We start from the raw sequence: 20792 nt of genomic DNA, 5'->3' as shown, positions 1-20792 counted from the left end.
AAACAAAAATCCAGAACTGAATAATGATGCAGAAGTGACAGGAACTCTAGTAGTGACCATGCCAATGAAAGGCGATTCTGGGCATTGTCAAATATGTTGCTACATTTGTGGTTGGATATTCTGACAGTCACTCATGATGTTCTTAGGAAACAGGAGAAATGGTGGATTTACAGACGGCTTAATAACTATCATCCAAAGAATAATGATTGGCAGGTTCACATCAACCTTGAGGGAGACCTCTACTTGGTTTATTCTTGGTTTAGTTCTACAAAACATTTTAAATTGGTAACTTGAAGAAACAGGAGCACATTTATACATTTCTGGGGGACACAAAGTTGGTAAAGAGAGTTAGTAAGCAGGAAAATATAGTACATTCAACCAATATTGGGACTTCCTTGGTGGTCCAGTGGTTAAGACTCCGCACTTCTACTGCAGGGGTACAGGTTTGATCCCTGGTCAGGGAAGTAAGATCCCTGCATGATGGGCAGTGTGGCCAAAAAACCCCCAGCCAACCAACAAACAAAAAAACAAAAAAATCCAACAACAACAACAACAAAAAATAATTGACTAAGCACCTTTATAGGCAAGGTGTTAAAGTGAGTACAAAGCTCGATCAAGATACAGTTCTTTCAGGACTTCCCTGGTGGCACAGTGGTTAAGAATCCGCCTGCCAATGCAGGGGACATGGGTTTGATCCCTGGTCTGGGAAGATCCCACATGCTGTGGAGCAACTAAGCCCATGCGCCACAACTACTGAGCCTGTGCTCTAGAGCCCCTGAGCCACAACTACTGAGTCAGCGTGCCACAACTACTGAAGCCTGTGCACCTAGAGCCCGTGTTCCACAAGAGAAGCCATCACAAGGAGAAGCCTGTGAGCCACAACAAAGAGTAGCCCCCACTCTCAGCAACTCTGAAGACCCAACGCAGCCAATAAATAAATAAAATTTAAAAAAAGATACAGTTCTTCCATTCGATTTCCTTTTCAACACAGTAAATAAAACTATTTTAAAATTATCAAAGAACAACATACGAAGTGATAAAAAATACAGATAAAGTAGCTGGGCAGATAGATGAAGGGAGATATTACTTCTGGCTTTATGTGTTGGTGGGTTCAGAATCTGGGATAATTTAGTAAAAGTGTTCATAGGAACGTGTCAAATGAGTAGAATTTGGACATGTAGTGGTCGAGAGAAGGGGAATCCAGATTCAGAGGTGGAAAAGCATGGACTTATATTGAGAAAGTTTTGTGGTTTTGTCTTAAGAATGAAATGTAGGACAGGGAGCAGTAGGAAACAAAAGTTGGGTAATAAGATTCTGGGATACAGGTTGGCACAATGAACTGAAAACAAGAAAATTAAATTTAACTTGGATGAACTTACAATTTCAAAGCAAAGATGCTGGTCCCTGATTTCTTCTTGAAAATTATTACCCCAAACAATAAGGCAAAAAGAAATAACACAAACTCCAATTTTAATGACTAAGAGGCATACATGAACCATAATACATGGAAATTAAAAGCAGATAAAAGAATGATGTCTTAGCATAGCAAAGGAAGGCCAAGTCCATCTGCCTGAAGAGGATACCACAAAGCAGCAGCACTTCCAGAACCCTGGAAATGTTTAGGAATTAGAAACTCCTGTACCAAAGGAAGAAGGGAGGCAAAAGACTAAAATCAGGGAAATTGGGCTAAAAACAGAAAAAGGTCTGAGGCAGAAGAAATTAAACCCCCGCTCATGGTGCTATCAAGCAAAAAGGATGGGCTAAAGCTAAGTGCCAGGTACTGCTATAGAATTAGTTTTATTTCTTATTTCTTAAGTTAACGATTTATTACTTCTTAAATGTTTTAAGATAAAAATTACTTGAATGATGTTATAAAATAGTGTAAAATATTTTTGAACAGTTCTTAGAAGAGCATTTTTCACAATATGTATGCTCTGGCTCCAAGTCCCAATTGTAGAGATTCTCATTTAGTAGGGTGGGAACTAGAAACCTGTATCTTGAACAAGTTTCTTACTCTAAAAACCACTGACCTAGTATAGAAAAGAAATCTATCACCAAAACCTATGAAAAGTTAAAACAGTATAGAGAAAAACATAGTCATTTTCATTCATAGGTAAATACTATGTGCCAGGTATGGTTCTAGGAACTGGGAATAGGGCAGTAAACAAAAAATTCCCCATCCTCGTGGAGTTTATATTCTAGGAGTTTATATTCTAGGAGCAGGAGAGACACAAACAATGTATGCAAAATATGTAGTATTTTGCATATAATTGGATGGTCATATGAAGAAAAATACAGTAGAGAAGGAGTAAAAGGAATGGGACCAGAAAGAAGGTAATATTTCTGCAAATATTTGAAGGAAGACAGGGAGCAAACCATAAAGATATTTGGGAAAAGTGTTTCAGGCTCAGAGAACTGATGCAAAGTCCCTGAGACAGGCGATTCATGTATTTATTCAAGGAACATCAACAAGGCCAGTAGAGCTGGAGCAGAGCGAGTAAAGATATGAGATTAGAAAGGTAATAGGGGAACTAAATTTTATAGGATTTCACAGGCCTGTGAAGGACTTTGGCTTTTATTCCTAGTGACATGGTAAGCTATGTAAAGAATGAATATGTAAAGAATCATTTATATATACATACAAACATATGATACATGTTACATATGAGATTCTGAAAAGCAATGAAATTTGTCTAAGTAATTAATAACAAAAATGTCAAGTGGTGTCTGAGAACCTTAGCTGGCTAAATAAATCTAGACAGTACCTAATATGGTACCTTAGAGTGTGTTTAATAAATATTTCTGGAATAAATGGACAATGGATTTATACTAAACAGGAAAATAAGAATTTTTCAAGTTCTTATAAAATCAGAGGCAATATATTAAGAATATAACAATTATCCTAAGATGTGGTCTTTTATCAAATATTGGGTTGGCCAAAAAGTGCCTTTGGTTTTTAAGTAAAAATAAAGACACATTTTGCATTTTCATGAAGAACTTTATTGAAAAATGTATTCACCATTTTCTTCCATTACCTTTTGCCATTTTTCAAGCAACTTCATAATTCCATCTTCCCAAAAAACTTTTATCTTTTTGAGCAAAGAACTCTTCCATGTGCCTTTTACAGTGTTCCAGGGAATTGAAATTTTTTCCATTAAGAGAATTTTGTAAAGACCAAAATAAATGGAAATCCAAAGGTGCAATGTCTGGTGAATATGGTGGATGAATCAGAACTTCTCAGCCAAGCTGTAACAGTTTCTGCCTGGTCATCAAAGAAACGTGGTCTTGCGTTATCCTAGTAGAAGATTATGTGTTTCCTGTTGAGTAATTAGGGATGCTTTTTATCACATGATGCTTTCAGTTGGTCTAACTGGGAGTGGTACTTGTTGGAATTAATCGTTTGGTTTTCTGGAAGGAGCTCATAATAGAGGACTCCCTTCCAATTCCACCACATACACAATATCATCTTCTATGGATGAAGACTGGCCTTTGGTGTGCTTGGTGGTGGTTCATTTCGTTTTCCCCAATGGTCTCTTCCGTTCCACATTATTGTACAGTATCCACTTTTCATCACTTGTCACAGTTTATTTTAAAACAGAAAGTTTTTGTTACATTTAAGTAGAGAATCACATGTGGAAATATGGTCAAGAAGGTTTTTTTCGCTTAACTTATGTGGAACCCAAACATCAAGGTGATGAACATAACCAAGCTGGGGCATTAACGTTTGATTTTCAACGCTTAATTTGGATATTTTGAGTATGTCAGCTCTGTCCCGTGAGGCATAACAGTGATTGTTCTCAATTAATGTCTTGATTTGATTGCTATCAACTTCAACTGGTCTACCCAACTGTGGAGCATTGTCCAATGAGAAATCTCCAGCATGAAACTTCGCGAACCACTCTTTTGTTTTTAAAGCTCTTTATTGGAATATAATTACTTTATACTGTTGTGCCAGTTTTTGCTGTACAATGCAGTGAATCATCTGTATTTACACGTATCCCCTCCGTCCCACGACTCTCCCCCACCATCCTTATCCCATCCCTCTAAGCAAACCACTTTTGACACATTCGATCAGTCACAGCACCTTCTCCATACACTGCACAAATCCTTTTTTGTGTTTCAGGTGCATTTTTACCGTTCTTGAAATAATAAAGCATAATATGCTAAAAATGTTGCTTGTTTTCTTCCATCTTCAGTATTAAAATGGCTACACAAAAATTCACTGATTTTGATAAGTTTTTTTCAAATGTACACCGATATGACAGCTGTCATAATACAATCTAACAAAATTGTTTCTAATGAAGTTAAAGACAACTAAATGTTACTAGAGCCATCTTACAGAAAGAACCGAACGAACCTTTGAACCGAATGAACCTTTTGGCAAACCCAATATTTCAAAGCAGTCTTACAGATATCAAGTAGATTTTCCTATTTCTTATTTTATATAGGTTGGGCAAGAAGAGACTAAATAAAAAGGCTTTCAGAGTTACTCTGAAACTTTTCATCTTTTGTTTGAAAGAGTCAAAGACACAGTTTTTAACAGTCCATATTTTAAGCTTAGCTTAAGCTTTCCTGGGTTCTATTTTTAAAAATTCATTTATCATGATTCACACTCAAACTAGCTCTATTTTATTTTTATTAGTTTAAAAAATGTATATATTTCCATCCCAAAGTCTGTTTTTTTCCCGAAAGCCTAAAGCCCAGAGTTTCGACTGTCAATGAAGAATTTTGAAAGTGACAAAGCCACCTCTTCTGACAGCTAGAAAATGTGGATGTACTTTCTTCTCCCTATTGTCACCATTGTAGCTTCTAAATAAGCCACTCTTTCTAATTGTCAGATTGTCTTTGTTTTTAAGTTATTTTGGTGATAAATAATGCCAAGAACAGCAAAACTGTTCGTCTTTAATATTGGTATTTCTTTTGCCTGATAACAGAATTTTACAAAAGCATTAATTTTTTGATCAACTGAAAAATGGACAGCTAGCTCCTTCAATTACCGTAATAGAACCTTCTACAGAAATGAAAAGAAATTAACTTCTGCTATTATAGAACAGCAAATATTGTGTTGTATTTTTTGCATCATACCATGCAATGATTTCTTAGAAAAAAATATGCATTCTCAAGCCAAGTGACTTATGCTCTTTTCTATGAACCAAACTATTGACAGGTGAAATTCAGAATAAAAATACACAAAAACCATTTGTGTTAGCATACAGGAAATTAAGCTAAAGCCATATGATCTACTAAGTGAGTAGTCTACTTTCATTCCTCTATCTGATACATCCAAGATTTGCAAAGATTACATACAGCAAAAAATTTACATAAATCTACATTAAACTATGTTAATATGAAGTGTGAGGTCAGTTTTACTTAGAAAGATTTGACTTCTGCGTACTTTTTATCAGGGCATTCATTAAACACAGGAAAGAAGAAAGTAGAAAACTTGGTCACTTGGTGTGGCAGTTTTCTCAGATTGAAAAAATAACAATGAAACCTCCAGAGTTAAGAATTTCAAAGGAGGCTGCTAGACAGAGAAGACAGACCAAATTAGCTTACCACTTGAACCATTCTGAGATATCTGGCATATCTTGGATCCTTGGCTACAGTTAAGATATTTTCTGGTGTTACTTCACTTTCCTGTGGTCCAGAGTCTTGTAAACTGTTCTGCTGTAGAGAGTATTGCGTATAAATCTTTAGACAATTCACAAAAGGGGTCCATCATGTTACTTAAAAGGGATGTTTCTTTTTGTAATTCTAAAGCAATCAATATCAGAAAAAAATCATATTTCTAAATTTAAATACCAATAATTAAACTATGGGATATATGTTTCCAAATATTTACAAATACTTAAATATGATTTCAGAGGAGGTTACACTTAATATCAATACTATATTGTTCTGTAAAAATGCAAATATACTCATGGCATTAAAAAATTAGAATTCTGCTTTACTTGTCCCGAGTGCTGATCTAAAACATGAACTATTGATGGACCTATTATTTTAATAAAACTTTTAATAGAGCTTATAAAGCTATTTGATTCATCAATTGTTCAACTGTAGCGGACAGAAAATTGATTTTTTAGGTATCTATATCGTCTACACAATTATATTCCTCATTCATTTGAATAATCTTGTTCTAAGTGGATATGGCTATTCTAACATCTTTAAAGGTAAAACCTGGAGAATTTGTGGAAAAGAAGCCCATTTCTCAGACAAAATTATGTTTTTATATATTTCAGCTACTGATGGAATTATTAACATTCTCCACAGAGTGGTTAACATTATAAAAACCACTATTTATAATGAAGAACACTGGGGAATGGTCTTCATGGCTAAAAATGTTTTTGTCATATAGGCAGTTCTTGCATGGTACCATGTTAACTGAAAATGTCCATATTGGAACCCTATCTTCACTTAAGTGCAAAGCGAGGACTGTCTGTATACAGTTCTTGATTTTTCTATCGACCTAAATATTTACAGTAAGTCTACTTAGTGAATTCTCACTTATTATCTGTATATTAGCATTAAAAGTTCCTTACCTGAATGAAATCAATTTTATGTCTACATATCTATGCTGAAATGTAAATAAACCAAAAAATATCTTTAAGTATTCCTAGTTTTTAGAATATGGATTACATGTTAAAGTTTTTCCTCACATAATTCAGATATAAATTATATCTCTTTTAAATGCTGAAGCAAATAATACACCCCAAAATTCTTTAGGTTACTCCTGTTATATGACAGAGTCAAGTGTACAAAAGTGCATGCATGCACATGTGTGTGTGTGTATGTGTGTACACGTTCATCTGTAAGATACATAATTACAAAATGTCTAAAACATTTAATTAAATAAAAAATTCAAACAAGACCCAAGTATGCTTTTGAAAAAATAGGGACAATAAACTCATACAATAGCACAGTGGAACAAATGATAATTACATACAAGACCAATGGATTTTAAAACTCAGCCTTTAACTTTGGCCTAATAACCAAGATCTCAACAAGGTTTAATTATATCAGGTCTTACACCTTTGCTATTTGAATGACCCGTTAAATCCTCTATCATATCTCTCAACTGTCCTTCATTTTATTTTCAAATTAATCTCAATCTGCACAACTGGATGTTCTATTGTGAATAATGATAAGATCTGAACCATGAAATTAAAGCTGCAGAAAAATCAGTATGCAAACCTTGGGTCTTTGGCTCATATATATCAATAGATCGGAGACTGCAATGAATGGGTGATCAAAAAAAAAGTCCATGATTACCCTTTATCTGATAAGCGAGTTGACTGTAATGCCAATGGAAATTCTGTGTTTAGCAATACTTCCAGTCCGTTTCAAAATATTTTACATAAAATATACCAATTAAAAACAAGGAGAAGAAATAAAAAGTTGATTTCAATATTAAGGACATGCTGAACAGTTATTTTATTAAGCCAATCAAGACACAACTTTACCACATTTTTTAAACTCAGAAAGCCAACAGCACTTTATAAATCCTCCAAACGAATTAATATACTATTTTTAAATAAAACTGCCAGAATATCAGGTCATTATGAATTTTAGATAATTCAGTTATGATTACTCATAATCAATTTTTTGACACCTTAAATAGGCAAGACCAACACAACTACATAAGTTTTAAAATACACATTATAGATGGCATGCACAATAACATCTGGAAAAACTAATATTAAAAGTTAGATAGATACCATTTTAGAAATTCATAGAAACATGACGGCTAGTATCTAAAGAATAACTACTGGGTAGAGTGGAAACATTTAATATTTTTTACACATGCTTTGTTTTAGAAAAAGGATGGCCCATCTTTAATTGAAAAAACCTTGTAAAGTTAAACTCCTCTAAACATCTGGATTTACCCTTGTATATTATATATATTGCAGTGGCCATCACAATGGAATTTGTTATATTAAGTAAATGGATGTTAAATTTTCTAATATCGAATTGTTAAGTAAATGGTCATCTAATTCATTCCCCAAATACACAGTATATCTAAATGTATGTCTCCTCCCACAGGGCCTTGCACCACATGTGCTCAATATGTTTAATGAGTTCCACACAGGTGCTGGAGACAGCACAGTGTAGCAGATAAGAGCTAGGACTCTTGACACCAGATTGCCTGGGTTAAAATTCCAGCTCTTACACTTACTGCTTGACCTTCAGCAAGTTACTTAAACTCTGTGTACCTCATTTGACATATCTGCAAAGATAGGGCTGTTGTGAGAAATGAGTTAATTCATAAAAACACTTAGCACGCCTCATACAGTAAGAAATCTTTGCATGTTAGGTATTATTATAATTATAATGGTGAACACCATCATGATCTAAAAAGTATCCTGTTCAAAGTACCTCCAGGTACAAATGCAGAATTCCATATAGACAGGAAGTCTGCTTGTTTGGTTACTTGTTAGATCACCATTTTAATAATTATTTTATTTTGGATTTTAATACCTCACTGAGATACACTAGGGATTATCTGTTCTTAATGAAGAATTTTTATTTCTTGAAATAAAAAGTAATATAAAATTTAAATTTATACAGAGCATAAATGAACATTAAGACATAAGAAACAAACATAAAGCAGGGGCCTTACTAGGCTGTTGACCTGAACAAATGAACTCTCAAAACGATTTTTAAGACAACTGATATTTCTTAGATCGGAATCTCTCAAATTTCAAGAGCCTACAAATCACATAGGGATCTTGTTAAAATGTAGATTCTGATTCAGTAAGTCTTGGGTGGAACCTGAGATCCTGCATTTCTAACAAGTCCTCAGATGATTCCCAGGCTGCTGGCCCATGAAGTAGTCTTTGGTTAACAAGGAGTTAGATATTGCCAGGGAATTATTGTTAATTATATTGTATATGCTAAAGGCATTGTGGTTATATAGGAAAATATCAGAACTTTTTACAGATGCTCAAGGAATTATACAGGGGTGAAATGACATGATGCCTGGAATTCACTTTAAGTGACAAAAAAGATGAAACAATTACAATGAAATCTTAACTGGTGAATCTAGGCAATGGGCACTTGGGTACTCATTGTACTATTCTATTTTTGTTCATGTTTGAAAGTTTTTTTTTTTTTTTTTTTTTTTTTTCTTTTTGGCACACGGGCTTAGTTGCTCCGCGGCATGTGGGATCTTCCTGGAGCTGGAATCGAACCCGTGACCTCTGCATTGGCAGGCGGATTCTTAAGCACTGCGCCACCTAGGAAGCCCTGAAAGTTTTTATAATAAAAAATGTAAAAGACACATTTCTTATAAGAACTAAGAAAAAAATTTCCATAGTGGACTTGAAGAAAATAATTACATTCAAGATTTTGCCTAGTTCTGTTTAGGTCAGTTTTCTTTTTTATAGGCAAGAAAAATATTAACTACAGGAATCCCTTCAAAATAATAAAATGAAAAGCTAATAACTTTTTTTCAAACTTCATTTTCTATCTTAAGGTTTAAAATATTACTATTCAAAGTGTTACATTTTTATTTAACTTCTTTCTTCAAACCTGCTGATTAGGTCTATCTGCTTCAACCAAGATCTGCTCATGTTTCCTGGGACTTAAATACTTACCTGTGATTGCTCTGAAGTGGTTTCAGAATGTGTTTCATTTGTGACACTTATAGGAGATACTTCAAATGTGACATCATCTAGCCCTGGGATAGATGACAACTGAGAAAAGAAAATTAGTATTGGTATATGAGGATAATATTAGGTCTTTAAACACTAAATTTCTAAGTGTGTGTGTGCGTGCGCGCACGCGCGTGTGTATTTTAAATAGCTGTCAAGTTTTTAAGCCTATAGAAATAGGGTTATAAAATCTCATCTTTGGTTGAAATTCTCCATGCCATAAACTACTTAAAAGTGAAAGGCATTCACAAATTAAATATTTTTGAAGAATTTCTCACTAATCTACTTTAGCTTATCACCATTCTTTCTTAGGAATTATTTTTAAAATATAAGGAATCCTAGTGTAAGGAATGAGAGCATGGGCTCTGGAGTCAGATTGCCTAGGTTTAAGACACAGAATATGTGACCCTGTGTGAATCTTCCTAGCCCTCAATTTTCTCACCTGTAAAGTGGGGATAAGAAAACTTACCTCACAAAATTGTAAAAAGATTTTTATTAAACATAGTTTGTTACCCTTCAAAAAGTGTTTTGTAGCACATTTTAAGTTTAAATTATCTGGGAAATGAGAAAACTCTTGCCACATTTTAATGTATGATACAGCTTATCTTTTTTTTTCTTTAGTAACATCATTGAATGTTACTAAAATGTGTTATTTTTCATATACAAAATTGAGCATGTTGTCAGCAGTTAAGCATTTCAGGTTGGATTTGCAAGATCCATGCAAACCCTATTTTCTGATTTCATCCTAATATCAATAAATACATTTGTCAAATGTTTAGCTAACTTTGAGGATTAACTCTATGGCCATGGAAATAATTAAGGCTAACCTGTCCATATGGCAACTTAACTTGTGACCTTGGACTCTGACTTAAGAATTCCACAAACATTAAAATAATACACATATTCATAATAAAGAATAATGAAAAAACCAATGGTAATAAGATCTGAAGCAGCAATATTCATTGAGAACTGTTGACTGATGACACTATTTAGCACAGTGGCTACGGCCCAAATAGTTTCAAGTGGGTATGGCTGCTAAGAGACAAGCATCTTGAACATGTTCAAGGCCAAGGATCCTAAATTACAAACCAAAGAAATATTCTGAGGGAAATACAGTGGCTGAAGTCCACAGGAAGATACAGAAAGTATAAACTAGACATTCTCATCCTTATGTTAAAAGATATTAGTCATTTCACCGCCTTATATTCAATAAATATTTTTTCAGGTCAATTTTTTGAATAAAAGGACAGTCACAAAAATATACTAGCCTTTCCATTATTTTATACACAAGAAAACCACACAAAACCTGCAAGCTTTCAAATCAAAACAGCCTTCTATTTTTGCTTTTATAAGATAAAGTTATCTTTTGTAATTTCTGACATCAAAATTGGTATTCTTCACTAGCATTTAATATATTTACAAACAGAAAATAGCTGATATTTTCTCCAAATGTTGCTCTGCAGACATGTAATATTTTATATAAATTTAAAGATTACTATTAAGATAATTCTGAGTTTTCCATCAAATGAAGTAAGCTATATAACAGTTCAGTTTGTCAACATGTTACTCAGTATGCTTTTTATTTGAATAATGAAAGAAACCTTGACCCATGTGTACATTTAAACAGACTCAGCAGTTCATAATGAAGATCATTTCATTTGCAATTATAATAAATTAAACAAACAAAAACACTGCACCACCTCATGGATGCAGAAGCTAAACTAAATTCATTCCTAAACGCAATTAAAGTGTGACTGAGAAAGTTGGTATATGTAGAGCAAAGTTTATCCTATAAATTATTCAGAAATACAAACCTTTGCATCTAAAATATTGAGAGTTGTTTCAATTTGCTGAATACGAAGAGACAGGTCTGCCAGTTTCTGGAAAAGAAAGATTAGAAACAATAGAATAAAGTCAAAAAAAAAAAAAGAATAAATTCTGATTCAAATAAACTGTTAACAAGGATAACAAAGGGCAGACCTGAAAAGAATAAAAACTACGGTTTAAATATTTGTGATTTTCTAATATACAATTCTTATTTACATGAGTTAGAATGGGAACTCAAGTATTCTATTATCTTCACTAGCATGCTTCATGGTTATTTTATAGAATTGTATTCACAGAGAAGAAAAAGTTACATTTTCAGCCTTATCAAACTCATGATCAGAGCCATAGTCAATCATTGAGACCAGAATGTAAACTCCTCTGAGGACAGAGTTTTTTATTCATGTTACACCCCTAGCGCCCAGAACAGTACCTGACACTTAATAGGAGCCTAATAATTATTTGTTGTTAAACAAAAAAGGATGAAATTGGAAGGTGAATAATTAATGCCGGAAAAAATTAAAACAAAGAGAAAAAATAAGAAACTAAAAAAGCAAAAGGAATCAACCTATCATCAAAATCCAAGATAAACCAGAACCAAGAGCTTACCATGCTCTAGTTATTCTGCACAATTAAATTAGTCATATATATACTCCCACACAAATAAAAGTAACATCATAAAATATGATCCATAAGAACATTTATTTAAACTCCCTAATCCTAAACATTATTCTATTTAGTGACATGGCCCAAGAGCAGTTGGCTAGTTTACTAGTTGGTAGATGTGCAGCATTCTGACTGCTTTCTGGGATATTATCAAGACCTTGACTAACTCATAAACAGAGTTTTAACACCCCAAGAAATGGTCATTTTGCCCTCATTTAGATGGGGAGAAAACTTAAAGCAACTGTAGAGTAGTTAGTACTTCTTCACAGGACACTTATTTTTTAGATGAGCATCTTGATACCTACAAAGATACAACTTAGAAATAAAACATTAGAAATCTAGCTTTAATGGCATTCAAAGCTAAATTTAACTTTGATTTCTAGGATTTGTTTATATAAGGCTTTGATGTAAACATAAATACAGGCTTATAAAACATCATATGGATAAATTCCACTGCAAATTATACGTTTTCCTGAAAATCATGGAAATTATTAATTTTGACAAATCAGTCATTTAATTCACTGCAGAAGCTTAGTAACTGCAGAAATCCTACAGTAAGTTAATTTGTAAAGTGAATAATAATTTCTAACTTATTTTAAAATGCATACATTGCTTTGATTAAAATAAGTGAACACAGAAAAAGAAAAATTAAAAATATATTTATATAAATATGTACTTTTAAGCAATAATCATCATCACTGTAAACATTTGAGCATTTACCTTAGTATGCTACATTGCATATGCAACTATCATTTGAAATCTCACACCAAGTCTATGAAGTAGCAAATATTATGATGCCAATTTTAAAGATGAGAAAACTGAGTCTTTATACAAGTAAAATAATCTGAACTCAAACACTCCAATTCCAGATATGAAATATTTTTGAAAGAATTTCACCTTGTTAAAGCATGATGCCATAGACTCTGGGTGATGATGTGTCAATGCAGACTGTAACGAATTGATTGTAACGAATGTACCATGCTGGTGGGGGATGTTGATAATGGGGAAGGTTGTGCACATGGGCTGGGAGGGGGAGGGGAGTCAGGGAATACATGGGAAATCTATACTTTCTGCTAAATTGTGCTGTGAACCTAAAACTGCTCTAAAAAATAAAGTTTAATTAATTTTTTAAAAAAGATGGAAAATTCCTGAGTATTACATAGATATAATTTTTGTTATCCAAAGCTAATAAATGATCAATCTGCTTCTCAGTAAAACTAAGATGCTACTGTGCTGCATACTGGGAATCAATTTTTTCTGATCAAATTTCCTAAAATAGATGCTGTTTATCTGGAATTAGTTTAAAAAAATAGGTATTAAAAATTTTTCAGGATTAGATCATAAATTGTCCTTAAATGGGTATTCAAATGTTCACGCAAGATAGGCTAGGAGTCTTAGTAAATAAGGGAACAAGGATGAAAATGTTTATTCGGAAAACTACTTGTTAATAAGGAAGATTAAAGAGGCTTGGGAAAAAACTTCTACTTTCCAGAGCAGTAATTCTCAGTTTTGGGGGGATGTAGATTAATCTGGTATGTCAATCTTTTGCTTTGGCACTCATTTTACCTACTTTCATCTACTATAATCATAACCTCACCAAAATGAAATGACCTGTTTTTAATAAAACAATATTATATGAATGATTTATTCATGAAAGACATGGATCTAAGCATCAATATATTTTAATTTGTAATAATTTATCTGAATATTCTTGATATCTAATCTAGTAACAACGGTAAGTGTGAAGTTTAAAGAAATCTGAAACAACTGTAATTTAATTAAAAAAAAATCTGTGCTCTCCATTGGTGAGAGTCATAGGTTCTAAAACTACTGTGATTTTTGTCGATCAAATTTAAAGAAAACGTGAAATATAAGTTAGAGGAAAAAAATATATATGATTTTTTCCTCATTCAAGTTCATGTACCCCAAGTTTAGAACCACTATGTAAATGATTTTCTCAAAATCAGATCAACAAAAGGCTTTCCTCTTGGCTAGGGAAGATCTTTGCTGTGGATAAATTCTGTTTTTTAAATTATCCATAAAAGTATCATCTATCTTCTCTAGACCTGGTTTTTGAAAGCCTAAAATATGAAATATGTTACCTGGATTATACAATTTAATGCTTTAATAAAGGATATGTCACTATGGAGTTTTTTAAAGTATGCAATTGGTATTTTTTGTAATCCTACACATTTTATGCATTTAAAACCATTGATTTCATTTCACTAGCCTGCCAAAGGATCCATGGCACAATTAAGAACCTCTGCTTTTCAAAGGTTATTCAGCATAATAAATGTTTCTGAGTCTGTTCCCATGTAATTATTGCTATACCACACACAAATATGTACTTTTCAGAAAGCCACTGTCACTTGACAAAGTACACCTGGCTTCATTCATGGGCTGCTGAAGCTCATTTCTAAGATGTTTATGTCTTCTGCATTTTCCTTCTAAATCCCTAGACCAAAGCAGGTTTCTCAACCTTGGCTCTATTGACATTTGGGGCTGGATAATTCTTTGCTGTGAAGGGCAATCCTGTGCACTACAGGATGTTTAGCAGAATCTCTGACCCCTACCCACTAAATGCCACAAAAACTCCCCAGTTGTGACAACTAAAAACATCTCTAGACATTGCTAAATTTCCCCTGGTTGAGAACCACTACTCTGAAGTATAGATGACTACGGATATTTTATAAGTAACATGATCAATAACAGTAACTGTCTCCACCTCTGAGAGTTTCAGCAGAGAGCAAATAGAAAGGTAACAATCCTTCCCATCCACTTAACCATCCATCCTCTTTATGAGGATTTAAAACAAACCTAAAATACCTTGATTTGGGACCACAGGGGAATTTCCAGGTACCTAGTTTATCATGTAATTGAAAACTTCTTGATACATCACCACCTATCCCTAAGGTTATTCAAGTGAAAAAAAAAGACCAAGGAAGAAATACGGAGTTAACAGTTGAACGTGGAAAAAAAATTCTGTGGTATTTCAGGTTTGTAAAATATCTAATTTGCACAGCCAGTTCTTTAAAAGAGCAACAATATTTTAGATTAATGGATCTCTTGGTATATCACTTTGGATTGAATATGCCCTAGAAACCAGAGTGGGAAGCAAGTGATGGTTTTACCAAGCTTCATTTGACACTTAAACCTAGCAGTTGTAAAAGTTATAAAAGCAGCTGTAAAAGTTGTAGCAGTAATTAGGGTTTTAAGCAAAACATTATTTGGTTGAAGGTTAAGTCTGATGGTGGGCTTAAAAATTGGATGTAGTTTTTTTTAGGTCATGTGAAAATTCTCAGTGCTTTTGCCTGTACATAAATATTTTTTTTTAAAAAGACACATTTTAGAATATTTAAAAAATGACTAAAACCCCAGAATCCTAGGCATGTTACAAGTCTGAGTCAAAATAACACACCTGACTGCCCTGTTTACTGAGTACGTTTAACTTTAAAATTCACAATAAGGTTAAATTTCTGCTCAGTCTTATCTGTGCCATGCACAGAACTTGTGATGTCCTCCACCTCCCCACATTTAAAATTTGCAGTCCCAGTGGACTACCACAAGATTTTGCTGATTAGGGCCAAAACAGAAACGCTTACTGGAGACTTGTAAGGGAAGAAGAGATGACCTGAAGTAACTCTATAATTTGGGTCTGATTCAAAGACTTCCCTTTCTGTCTTCTAACTTTTCTCCTACCCTGGTTCCAGTCATTAGAAGAGTTACAAAGTAGCTCAGTATCCAGAAAGTTTTTAAAAAACTAAGTTCTTCACTTTTCTCTTTAGCAGAGAGCTCTAAAACCCATATTAGTGATGAAGAAAGAGCCCTAGCAATTGGTTTCAAATTTAATTCCCATTTGAGTTTAGCTGTGACTGAAGTTACTGTTTGGGTTTGGTTCAAACCAGATTATGTGAAAAAATCAAAACGAAAAAAGCAAAACAAACAAAAACCCCTAAAAGCCCCACCCAAAACAAACCAAAACCCACCAGGTTTTCTTTCTCCTCCAGTTCACTTCCAGTTCAAAAAGTAACAGCAGAGGTTCATTTTTTATTGAGGGAAACAGAGTCGTTCTGGTTCTTGTTTAAGGCTTTAATTAAACAAGGACCACAAGTCTAATAGGTGCTGTAAACAAATAATGACCCATTTTGGAAAACTATATTGATCTTAACTCAGAAGAAAATGGCACCTCGTGTTTGGATACCTATATTATATTCTTGGAATTTATCATATCAAAAAGACATTATATCAAATAGACATGGCATAGTAAAAAGAGAATATAGGGGCTTCCTAGGTGGTGCAGTGGTTAAGAATCTGCCTGCCAACGCACAGGACATGGGTTCGATCCCTGCTCCAGGAAAGATCCCACATGCCACGGAGCAACTAAGCCCGTGTGCCAAAAAAAAAAAAAAAAAGAATACAAATCTAAAAACTAAATTTTGAAATAGCTTTAAAGAAGACACTTGAAAATGATGTAAACATGCCTCTTACTCAGATCGGACAGTACAACAGAAGACTGAGACAGTTCTGTTTTTTACCAGTTAATAGATCAGAGTTGGAATCCCAGCTCTTTTACTTTCTAACTGCATGACTGTGGGCAAGTTAGAGCAGTTACTGCAGCTATAAATACTGTGTACTCAAATATATGGTGAGTGAATGAATAAATGACTAAGCAAATGATTTAAGCCTCTCTACATCTCAGTTTCTGTATTTCTAAAAAAGAGGTAATTGGACCTCTCTCAAAGGGCTGGGCTGTAATGATTAAATACTTGTAAAGCACTTAATACAATGCTTAGCACAGAAAAAGCACACAACAAATATTATTGTCATCACACCAAGTAAAAAGTCTACAATTGACATAAATATCCAAACTGCTCTAATAAAATAATGAGTTACAGTCAATTCTAGATTATCATCCATTAAGGAGAAAAAGGCAATAAGCTACCTTTAAATTTCATGAATTTTTGGTCAACAAAGTTTTTTCCAGAGTTTAAGGAAGAACTAGGAAATAGTGATATATTCAAAACAGTTGCAGGAGGGTAGTTGAGAGAGGAACAGAAGGGGAGAATGAGTGAAACATGAGGCTTTGACAATACAATAAACAAAAGACAATTATTATTATATTTGACCTAGTCTTAGCAAATAACACTCACTCCCCACGCAGTGAAAACTGTTAGGCCCTGCAAAGGTGCAGGGCTATCCCTACCTCAGGGCAGCTCAGTGAAGTTGTTTTCACAGATGTGTTTGTTGGTTGTTGTTTGTTTCATTTTTTTAAATGGGTGACGAGAGGTATGGGGATGCAGTATTTGCCCTTCTCTGATAACAATCGTGGAGTAGTCTCTCTCCAGAAACTTCTCCACCCTACTTTGGCATAAAAAGTGAAGGGCTAAATCCTTGGCTTACTGCTTTTCAGTCAATTCTATATGCCATTTATCAAGGCAGCAGTCCAAGATAAAACTCAGGGAAGCAAGCACCTAGTCTCTGGACCTGTTAGATAAAAAATATTGACTTGAGCCCTTTACTCTATCAATCATCGTTATCATACCTCAATTTCTTTCTTTCTTTTTTTTTTTTTAAGCTCTTTATCCTCAATTTCTTTTGTCTTAGTGAGAAGGCAGAAGTGATTCTGATAACTAGACAAAACAATAGCTGGAATCTTATACAAGTTAAAATAGTTTTCCTGTCTCCATGCAGTTTTTATTAATATATCTAACAAAAACTATATGCTAAGGCTGTATCTCATATTATTTATAAGACAGAATGAACTGAATATTGTTTGACTCAACTGTGAATTATCTCATTTTCCCCCGTTCTCCCTTTTTTTGTTGGGGGGGGTGGTGGTGGTGGTGGTGATTTGCTTTATTTGTAAGAAATTAATCACAGGATTTTTATTATAGTTTCACAAGCACAAGTTAACAATAATACAATTGACAAAAATTGGTATTCACTAGTTAACTTCTTGGGAACATTTCTATTGTGTCAATAAAAATGCATCTGGAATGGAGATACATCATACACTGTAAAAAAAAAAATAGGAGATCAGCTAGGACTGGGAAGTCTCTGGGTATTCTCAGGGTATTTCCTGCAGCAGGCTTTCACTTTTGAGTGAAATCATTTTAATTTCTGTTTAAAGCTTTCTTGAAAGTGTATTCAACTTTAAGGGTCACTGAACTTCTGTAAAGCAGAATTTGCAAGCCTACAAAGAAATATTGTCATACCACTGTGGGGATTTTCTCTTGTCTATGGACAGAGCACAGTCAATGATTTTAATATTTTTTTTATGATTTTAATATTAAAGTGTGCATGTGTATCCTGTTTCTACCAATAATGTCCCCAACGACAACAATCTTGACTCCTACACTTTTTAGGCAGCAACCACCCCTCGATGAACAGTCTCTATGCAAGGACTTGACTGTAGAGAACACTCAGTTAAATGCCAAACAGTAACTTCAGCACTCAGGAAGTTCATGACAACAAAATGGAGCCCTAAGGTTTAACATGATCCTCAAGTAGTAAAGACAACTGATCAAGAACAACACCTTTTGGTTTCAGACGACTGTTCTATTTTCTTGTCCCTTTTCTCCTTTCTTAAACCCAATTTCAACCCATGCTTCCCATTTTCCTCCCCTTTAGCTTTTTATAAGACAGGAGTCTCTGGATCTGGTACTTAACCTGAAATTGGGTTACTTAATCCTTACTTCACAAGTCATTTCCAGAAAGTTTTTTTTTATTTCCATAATCATATTTGATGCCCCAGTTATGTTTCCAGGCTACGTCCCCATTATCTTTAGAATCAAGCAATGTAAAATAATTTTAATATAAACCGAAACAATGTATACTTACAATGTAATCTTTGGGGGTAAGAGAAACATACTAATTTCAAAATAAAAAATGTCTGTGAAATTTTGGAATTCCTCTTTTTTTTCTTTAATGACAACAAACCTTACTGAACTATTTCACAAAGCTTCTATAAAATTAATCAGCAGAGATGGGCTGTAGGATTGATGGTAAGAGAATCAAAGAGGATTTAAGGTATGTTAACATAATAACTGGTTGACAAGAGATCATGGTACACGAATACACAGACTGTAATTCTTGTCTTATTCATTTGTTACCTTCAAAAGTGCAAGGTGACATCTGGGCTACTCATTAAACCAGTATTACAGGACCTACCTCCTCACAAACTGTAGAAAAGCGGTTGAGGAACTGTACAGTGTGCACCACAAATTGGTTTAGAAATGCCACCGTTCTTTTCTGTTGTATGGCTGGCACCTGTGTTACGTAAAAATAAACATGATCCGTACAGGAGGAACGTACACCATGCTATCCCCTTGATATTAATAATAACGGGGCGTTTTGCTATGTGATACGAGTTATTGGAAGTACTGCGAACAGTCATTAACTTGTTTTTCCTAAACTGTGGGGGTGGGATGTCCAAAGATGACAAAGGCTGCAAAATTTGAGAATGGGCTCTGGATTCACAGGTGTAAAGTTTCGCAGGTAAAGGCAACACACATAAAGACAAGAAAAACTTAAGGGCCGAATAAAAGAGGTAGGGTTAAAAGTCGGAAACGGCCCGTGCCACCAGCGCCTCACCCTTCAGGGCAGAGACTCGGGACTCGCGAGGCGAAGGCCCGGGAAAGCACGCTACCCCCGCCCGCCTTAGACGGCTCGGGAGGGACCCCTTTTTTAAGGTGAACTGTGGGACTCTCCCTCCCGAGAGAGGTGAAGACAGGCCCAAGCCAGGCTTGGGCAAAAAGAGACGGAGTCTCTCTGGGAACCGGGCGTCCCTTCCCCATCCGCCTCCCAGGTCGCCGAAGTCCAATTCCGTCTTTTACAAACCTTAGTCAGGTCTATGCCTGACCCCATGAGAGGAAGCCCATCCTCATCCATCTCCTCAGCGGGCGGGGGACCCAGAGCTCACCCACAAACCCCTCCCCGCCCCGGCCCGCCCCGCCCAACCCGGTAATAGAGTCCGTAAGCCTCGCCTAGTCCCCACCTCCCGGCCCTTCCCGCCGGAAGGAAACGCCTCCTCCCGCCAATCACTCGGCAGCTCCCGGAGAGCCTGCCCCCCCCTTCGCACGGCATTCTGGGATTGATAGTTCTAGCTCTGGATTGTGACGCCGAACGAGTGGCGGCGAGGAGAGCAAGGCTGCGATTCTAGCAAAATCTTAACAACGCCCCCCCCCCCCAACCCCGCCCCAGTAAAGCGTCGTGTTTGATTGAGGTTATCACTGCTTAGTCTTTATTGTTGTATACTCAGCTAAGTTATTCGTTAATCAAAGTACACACACACACACACACACAGAATATATATATATTTAACCTACTAAGTGCCAGATACTCTGCTGGGCCCTGTGGTGAATGCAAAGAATGGATCAGATTGAGCTCGTGTATCTATCTGTAGAACTATAGAAACATCCTCAGTTGGACAATTGACAAGATTTTTTTTCAAAGTGGTTTTGGTTCTTAGAAAAAGACAAATATAATGCTATGAGATGTAATTTCTAGTTAATAGAAAAGTGGGAGTGCCTTTCTGCCTCCTAGGAGCCTTGGTGATTACTGTTCGTCAATCATTCGTAGCTCCGACAGCAGTGCCACTCACAACTTAACTGAATTTCCAGGGCTGTTAAAAACAATCTACAGCTAGAAGTC

General features: G+C 35.0%; 1 protein-coding gene across 3 annotated transcripts in view; it reads right to left on the bottom strand.

The window, feature by feature from the left end:
- WASHC3 (WASH complex subunit 3) overlaps positions 1-20123 on the bottom strand; it is a 51355-nt gene extending 31232 nt beyond the window's left edge. Inside the window, exons 1-5 of one of the 3 annotated variants that reach the window (XM_057741471.1) lie at positions 19980-20123; positions 19311-19409; positions 11465-11530; positions 9594-9692; positions 5557-5667 (exon numbers count right to left, since the gene is read on the bottom strand). In XM_057741471.1, coding sequence (XP_057597454.1) covers positions 5557-5667; positions 9594-9692; positions 11465-11530; positions 19311-19409; positions 19980-20030 — 426 coding nt within the window. In that variant the 5' untranslated portion in view covers positions 20031-20123. The remainder of the gene's footprint in view (positions 1-5556; positions 5668-9593; positions 9693-11464; positions 11531-19310; positions 19410-19979) is intronic. The other 2 variants (XM_057741472.1, XM_057741473.1) reach the window with 2 other exon arrangements.
- Positions 20124-20792: the final 669 nt, after the last annotated feature.

Source organism: Hippopotamus amphibius, chromosome 7 (genome assembly GCF_030028045.1).
Source record: "Hippopotamus amphibius kiboko isolate mHipAmp2 chromosome 7, mHipAmp2.hap2, whole genome shotgun sequence".
Classification (NCBI taxonomy): domain Eukaryota; kingdom Metazoa; phylum Chordata; class Mammalia; order Artiodactyla; family Hippopotamidae; genus Hippopotamus; species Hippopotamus amphibius.
The sequence above is the reverse complement of the archived record's forward strand: the minus strand, read 5'-3'. Positions and strand labels throughout refer to the sequence as shown.